Source organism: Pundamilia nyererei, unplaced genomic scaffold (assembly GCF_000239375.1).
Source record: "Pundamilia nyererei isolate P.nyererei 1_Seehausen unplaced genomic scaffold, PunNye1.0 scaffold00001, whole genome shotgun sequence".
NCBI lineage: Eukaryota > Metazoa > Chordata > Actinopteri > Cichliformes > Cichlidae > Pundamilia > Pundamilia nyererei.
Window position 1 is genome coordinate 7,970,029 of NW_005187402.1, and position 7,892 is coordinate 7,977,920.

At 39.9% G+C, this 7,892-nt stretch overlaps 1 protein-coding gene across 8 annotated transcripts in view; it reads left to right on the forward strand.

Moving 5' to 3' along the window:
* Positions 1-7,892, forward strand: part of ankhd1 (ankyrin repeat and KH domain containing 1) — a 31,358-nt gene that overhangs the window by 12,711 nt on the left and 10,755 nt on the right. For 2 of the 8 annotated variants that reach the window (XM_005719658.2, XM_005719659.2), the window contains exons 3-14: positions 3,451-3,607; positions 3,754-3,916; positions 4,044-4,191; positions 4,275-4,508; positions 4,925-5,019; positions 5,632-5,793; positions 6,114-6,195; positions 6,342-6,533; positions 6,633-6,742; positions 7,030-7,117; positions 7,487-7,614; positions 7,728-7,871. In XM_005719658.2, the coding sequence (XP_005719715.1) occupies positions 3,451-3,607; positions 3,754-3,916; positions 4,044-4,191; positions 4,275-4,508; positions 4,925-5,019; positions 5,632-5,793; positions 6,114-6,195; positions 6,342-6,533; positions 6,633-6,742; positions 7,030-7,117; positions 7,487-7,614; positions 7,728-7,871 (1,703 nt within the window). The remainder of the gene's footprint in view (positions 1-3,450; positions 3,608-3,753; positions 3,917-4,043; positions 4,192-4,274; positions 4,509-4,924; positions 5,020-5,631; positions 5,794-6,113; positions 6,196-6,341; positions 6,534-6,632; positions 6,743-7,029; positions 7,118-7,486; positions 7,615-7,727; positions 7,872-7,892) is intronic. The other 6 variants (XM_005719662.2, XM_013907834.1, XM_005719663.1 and 3 more) reach the window with 5 other exon arrangements.

The window sequence follows — 7,892 nt, forward strand, 5'->3', positions numbered from 1 at the left end:
GGTTGAGCTTAGCAAATGAAAGTGAAGTGACCACGTAGGAATGCACCAAATTTTTTTTTTACATTTTTTTTTTTTAAATCCATTGTAGAGGGGGGAGGGGGGGGGGAAGTCAATTGGTAAATGGTGAAAGTTGTCTAGTGGACAAAAGGTTACAATAAATATTATACATGATACACATATCACATAAGAATCATTTAAAACTGTTTATCAAATTCTTTTATAATCAAGTTAGATTTTAAATTAAATTATTCCTTAGAACTAAATGTGTGTAGACCTTTTTTTTCCCAGAGCGCTCCTGTTGGAAAGTCTCAGGATTGCAGCAGCAGCACTTTTGGGATCACCAGTTTATCAAAACATAATTGTTTCTAGCAATTATCCCGTTGTGTACTTTTTAAGAGTTGAAACCCTTTCATTTTCTGTCTGGGGTTTCCTTGTTGCTCTGTGTGGGGAAAATTATATCAAAAGAGCTTGCTTTCATGATGCTGTTGCAAATACAAAGCCTAGTTTATTACAGTTACATCCTCAGATTCAGTTCCTGCCCCTTTGTCATGTCTTGGCAGTTACTTGATCCTTTTTTTCCCCCTCCTACACGAGAGCCACCATGATTTTGCACTCAAGCATTATACTGAAAAACTGGTTTTAATAGATTAGTGGCTGCTCTTATTCCACATTACCCAGACACCAGAGACTTTACTGGTACTGCAAATGAAAGTTCATGAAATAACGAATGACATGCAATTAAATGTTCATTTGAAGTAAGTTGACTTAAAGTTTACGTACCTAAACACACAAAGAAATAAGTGGTCTAAACTAGAGTGTCTGCTTAGTTTAACAACATTAAGATGAGCTCATGCTCATCCCATTCTGAGATTTTTAAGATCTCTGGCTCTCACTAGCTAGTTTAATTCTACATTAAGACCTCTTAAATGAGGGGAAGGGCGGGTTGCTCACATGTAATTAATGGCCACAAAATATTACACTAAGTTATTAGCCAGCGCTTACCAGCAGTATTATTGGTTGGTTTTTACCTAGAAGGCAACTAATTTTCTCTGAAATGGTACTAATGGTTTCGTCTGACGTATTGTTAGGATAGCTTACATTTTGATCTAGTTGTTCATTTCATTGCACGTAAATGCTTCAAGAATGATTCCTGTTAGACTGGTATCGGTGCCAGTTATGTTTTCAGTAGGCATTTGGTGTATATACACTTGTCCTGATAAATTTTATTTTAGTTTAACACGATAAAAGATAGATGGTGTTGTACGTGTAAACATGGCAGCGTTGTAGGTGGAGCTGAGCAGGAACAAGTGCTTATGTGTAAACACAGTGAAGGTCTTTTAAATTGATGTTGTGACTGAAATTCTTGACTCATTCACTACTTCCTGCTCTGTTTAGTAGTTATATGTAGAGGATTATACACAGGAGAGGGGATTTGGTGACGGCTGATATCTAACCTATTTATTCCTGTTTAGTGAATGAACTGCTTGTGTTCTCTGAGGAAAAACACGATAAAGTAAAACATTAATGATCAACTTCCTTGACCTCTTTGCTTGTGCATATGAGACTGTTGTGAAATCTTTGTCTGAGAGCGGTGCTAAGTTTAGCCCGAGTCAGTGGTGAGAAAACACAACCTTAAGGACTGAAGCTGTCTTGTGCCTGGTTAATGGATGGGTTGAAGTTGAGGCCGAAAGGTTTAAAGCCAACTTTATTTATTTTTCCCCTTTTTTTTTCTTCTTCTTTCTCTTCATTTTTACACACGTCTGTAAAATGCACACTGTTACTCCTCACAAGTGGTTTGCTGGTTTGGAAATGTTCATTGTTTTCCTTTGAGAGATCTTCCTCTGTAGGTCATTAGCAAAAGCAGTTGTTTTCATTTTGCTGCTGCTTGCCTTTCACTCTGGTCATTGACTTTTCTTCTTTTTCATGACAAAATAGACACAGACTTTTTTTTTTTTCCCTGTCATATTGCATTGTTTTCTTCAGTTCTTCTCTTGCTTGCTGGCCACTGTTCCTGACACATCATTTTCTCTCATGGTCACTGCTTTTTACCCATCTATAATTCACACAGGATGAGACAGTTTTCTCTTCGAACATTAACAGCTTGAATCTACATTGGTTCGTATACACTACTGATCAAAAGTTTGGAACGAATCTGAACGTGCTAAAATATTTAAATAAGCATGAAAAGAAGAGAAAGGATCTTATTTTCATGTTCATTATTTAACCTTGAAGTATTGAAGCACATCAATTCTGAGATCGGTCCATCTGTCAGTCAAGGCAGAGGAAATGTGTCTAGGAAAGTGTGAGATTTGAACAAGAAAAGTTTTATTTCCAAACTACTTGTTTTAATAAAACACCAGTTTGCTGGTATTGTTATAATGAAATCACCACCAAAGTAATGCTAATTGTCAGTCCTATTGTAGGACGTCACGCTAGACTGTAACATACAGGAAGTGCACATTAATATTAAACTAATTTAACTTGAAGTCATTTTCAAGAAGCTTGTCTTTACGGCAAAATTATATTCAGTAAATATCAGAATTTCTCAGCAGTGTTACATTGCAGTTCATTTAATGACTTAAGGAAAACTGCAAAATTTTGACTCCAAACCTTTGAGCCTTGGTGTATACAACAGCTTCATTTCACTGGTATTGTTCTGAACTACTGAAGTACTGTGCAAACGTCTCAAGTCATTTCTTTTTATTTTGTTTCCAATGAGCCAAAGTGTCGTGTCATTTAAAAAAAAAAAAAAATTTTTTTTAATAGATTTTATTTTTAAATAATCTTGAGCAATAGGTCTCCAGGCTTTCTAAATGGCTCCGTTTGACATTGGCCAGTACTTGTACCTGATTGTTTTACAGAGGATTTGTTTTCCTCCAAAGAAGAGATTTGAATGTCCTTCAAGAACTATTAATGAAGACTACTTACGGAAAGCCTGACTAAGGGTTCCGGCTGTGTTGGGGGAAAAAATGGCAAATACTGACTTAAAAACTCGTTAGATTTGTACAAAACTATTTGTTATGTTTGTACATCTCAATAAATCGTTGCACCTTTTTCCCGTTTTCCTAGCCCAACATAATGAAATGAAGACTGACTTGAGACTTTTGCACAGCACAGTAGAAACTCCCATTATTCCCCTTTTATTGTGTACCTTACTATTTGATAAAGAAATTGCGACTCTTAGGTGGTTTATTGAAAAAAGATATATTAAGCCACATTAACAAATGCTTGTGTTTTCTGTGTGGTTTTTTTTTTTTTTTTTTTTTTCCCTATTCATTTTTAAATTTTTATTTTTTTCTTTATTGATTTTTTTCCCTCTTTGTGTTTGCTGCTACTAACCCTGGATTGGATTTGCTGGACTGGACTTGCTTCTTCATCTGGTCTGGTGTGGTTGTGCTCCCCTGTGGTTTGCATTGCCCTATGCACCTCTGCCCTTTTGGTGTTCGGCAGGCATCGGTAAACTGTCCACTGCCGATGGTAAAGCTTTTGCAGACCCCGAGGTGCTACGGCGACTGACGTCATCTGTGAGTTGTGCCCTGGACGAGGCCGCAGCCGCCCTCACCCGGATGAGAGCTGAAAACACACTCAATGCCGGCCAAGCAGACAAGTATGTATCTCGCTCACACCATCAACTCACTGCTTCATAAACAATATCTATGAGCATGCGTGTGTGTCTCTTTGCTGCCTGGAAGTAATTGTGTTGTTGTGAGGGGTGCGTGTGTTCACCTGCCACAGTGGCAGTAATTGTAGCAGTCTGGTTATTTTCAGCCGTAGTTTAGCAGAGGCGTGTTCGGATGGAGATGTCAACGCCGTGCGCAAATTGCTGGATGAGGGCCGGAGCGTCAATGAGCACACGGAGGAAGGGGAGAGCTTGCTGTGTCTCGCCTGCTCGGCTGGCTATTATGAACTTGCACAGGTATGGAAGAGGTTAGATTGGTGTCCAGATTAAGTTCCTGCTAAATACTTAAGGGGCTGTATTCCTTTGACAAGCCTATGAATATATATTTACGTTTTTTTCTTCTTCTTCTGTTTTCTATTCTTAGGTTTTGTTGGCTATGCATGCCAATGTGGAGGACAGGGGCATCAAGGGGGATATAACACCACTCATGGCTGCTGCCAGTGGAGGTTATGTGGACATTGTCAAACTACTACTTGTCCATGGGGCAGATGTCAATGCCCAGTCCTCTACTGGTAAGACTACTTTAACTTCTCTATTTATAAACCATTTAATGTGACTTCAAAACACACGGTATAATCTCACTTTTGTCTTTCAGGCAACACAGCTTTGACGTATGCATGTGCCGGTGGCTTCGTGGATGTGGTGAAGGTGCTGCTCAAAGAGGGTGCTAACATTGAGGACCACAACGAGAACGGACACACACCTCTCATGGAGGCGGCCAGTGCTGGCCACGTAGAAGTGGCCAGGGTACTATTGGAGTATGGCGCTGGCATCAACACACACTCCAATGAGTTCAAGGAGAGTGCTCTCACACTTGCATGCTACAAAGGTCAGTACTTAAGTATGGAACTTGTATCCCTAGGTTAGTTTTTATGTTGAGGGTTTATTTTTAGAAAGGAATAAATGCGCATTGTCCTTTTACTTTTTTTTAGTTGTTATGCAATTTAGCGCCCTCGTTACAAAGACTTGGGCTAATACTGTTGTAAAATAAAGCTCTTACATAAGTTCTGTTAGCTATCCTAACAGTCAGCTACTCTTTAAAATTCAGCTGGTTATTTTATTTTTCATTTTAATGAAATGTTTTTTTAAAAAAGTGTACATCTTAAGATCAGTAAAATTGGCGTACTTGCAGTCGACTCTGAACTGATCTAACTTGTTACTTTCCCCCAGTGGCAGGCTACTCCCATAACCTTGTCCAAAGGCCTGTAAAAGATTAATTACATTGATTTTGTTTGTCCTCTGCAGGTCACTTGGATATGGTGCGTTTTCTCTTGGAGGCCGGAGCAGACCAGGAACACAAAACGGATGAGATGCACACGGCACTGATGGAGGCCTGCATGGTAAGCATCTGACCTAAAACCTCACTTCACATTTCACACCCCAAACCATTTGTTATGACTTTGTATTTGTAACTATAAACAGACAGTACATACGTTGAAGTAATCGGCATGGTCAAGAATGAATTGCTTTATATATCTTAGACTCCCTTTTGTGTCTCAGTACAGCTCAAACAAAATAAACTTTAATATTAAATTTGAAAAAAAATAACATCAGAAACATAACAGCGGGTCTTATTCAGTGTCCAAACCCAACAGAGTTCTGCCTATGGTTGGGTACTCGCATGGTTAAGTGGGAGAAAAGTGGACTGAAAGAAGATTTTAATAATTTACGCCATCTCCCCTGTGCTAATTGGTTTTTATCTTGTTTGCAGATCAGTCGTGCTAAATAATTGTGGAAGGGGTGTGCAGTTTTCTGTAAACATTAATTGTGCTATTGTCGATGGGAATGTACAGCAATGTTTTTAGATGCCTCTTTCATTAGTCTGCTAAAATGTCACTTTCTCGTTTTAAACACTTTTTCAAATTGATGGTTTAAATTCATGTAGCTTGACTAGAAATTGATACGTGTATTTATTCAGGTGCTTATCTCTATATTCTCTGTGTGTCTCGCTGTCCCAGGATGGCCATGTGGAGGTGGCACGGCTGCTGTTGGACAGCGGCGCGCAAGTCAACATGCCAGCTGATTCCTTTGAGTCGCCCCTTACCCTGGCAGCTTGTGGAGGACATGTGGAGCTGGCAGCCTTGCTTATAGAGAGAGGAGCCAACTTGGAGGAGGTATGCAAAGATACACTAAAAACAAAATGGAAAAACATTGTATAGCTGTAGATACATTTGCTGTGAAGATATACTATAAATGCTCCAAACCAAAAAGTGTCGGTCCTTTTTAAACAAAAGTGTTTGCTTCCAAAATTGGAAAACGGCTAATTTTTCACTGTTATCTAAAATGTAAATGACAACATTGATGTAACTGGCTAAATGCAGTTGGATGACAATTTCTATCCACATAAACACAAGTCAGGGTTGTGTCCGTGTAACCTGCGAGTCATTTTCACCCTTATGTTTTCTGATCTGATGATGCTTCTGTTTGTGTCCAGGTTAATGATGAGGGCTACACTCCCCTGATGGAGGCAGCCAGAGAAGGCCATGAGGAGATGGTAGCACTGCTGCTGGCTCAAGGTAGCAGCATTTGTTCTTGCATCTCTGAAACACCATAAAAAAAACAAAAACAACTAACAATTTTGACATGATCACAGTCTGTTATCATTATGTTTTCCCATTTTAGTAGCTGAATATAACAAAACTGCTCTTGCTCTGTCGTCTAGGTGCTAACATCAATGCCCAGACAGAGGAAACCCAGGAGACCGCTTTGACCCTAGCATGTTGTGGAGGCTTTTTAGAAGTGGCTGACTTCCTCATTAAGGCAGGGGCAGACATTGAGCTGGGCTGCTCTACCCCGCTAATGGAAGCTGCACAAGAAGGCCATCTGGAATTGGTGAAGTACCTACTGGCTGCAGGTGGGCAAGGAAGAAGATGCAGCAATGGTAGAAAGAAAAGACACATCAAAAATGTCTTAGACTCTTGAGCTCACACTCCTGTAACTTTTTCTCATTCAGGAGCAAACGTTCATGCCACGACGGCAACTGGCGATACAGCACTAACGTATGCGTGTGAGAACGGACACACTGATGTGGCAGACGTGCTACTGCAGGCTGGAGCCAATTTGGTACGCCGTACTCTTAAATCCTCTTAGTCACTTATGATTTGCCCTGCTTTAAAAAAAAAAGTATTTACATTGGTTCAAGTGACAGCGGGGCAAGAAAAGATGTGTAGAAGTTTTTTGTGTGTAAATGTATATTGATTGAACTGAGCATCTTCTATTGTGTGAAGCAAGACCTTGACCTTGTAGAACCTGCACCGACAGCAGCAGTTTTCAAGATGAATACAGATTATAGCCATTTTGTTTAACTTCTGTGTTGAACTCAACAAATCCACTTCATCTTTTTCCTTTAGGAGCATGAGTCTGAAGGGGGACGGACGCCCTTAATGAAGGCAGCGAGGGCAGGGCATCTCTGTACAGTGCAGTTTCTTATCAGCAAAGGTGCGTAACTGAGTAGCTCTTGGATTTAAATACAGGTATTTGAGGGGGGAAAAAATGCATATCTAACCTGTAGAGTCAGAGAATTGCCTCTCTTGAAAGGGGAAGTAGATCGTTTATATGGGAGGGTTTTGTTTTGTTTTTTTCTGCACATCTGTCACTTAATTTATTCACTTCAATTAATCATAGTTTATTTCATTTCATGAAGGTATGAGAAGTTTAAAATTTCACCTGAAAATTGTTTTTTCCACCATTACGCTTAAAGTGGAAGACCAGCAATTGTTAATGATGAACCACATTATTGAATATCTGGCTGTAGATATGCATTATCATTACTCTTATAATATATACATTTGTCTTTGTCTGTGTTAGGTGCTAATGTGAACAGAGCCACTGCCAATAATGATCACACGGTGGTTTCTCTGGCCTGTGCTGGAGGACATTTGGCTGTGGTGGAGCTGCTGCTGGCGCATGGGGCGGATCCTACTCACAGACTCAAAGTAATGCACCCAGTCTGGATTAACACCAGCTGCTTTAATAACGATTATGCTCATTTGCATGTGTTTAATGATAATGCTGATAGAGAAAAACATGCCATGTTTTTTCTTTGTAGGATGGCTCAACCATGTTGATAGAAGCTGCTAAGGGTGGCCACACCAATGTGGTTTCCTACCTGTTGGATTACCCCAACAACATCCTGTCTGTCCCAGCCCCGGACCTCTCCCAACTCACTCCCCCATCGCAAGATGCCTCTCAGGTATATGCAGCAACATGATAA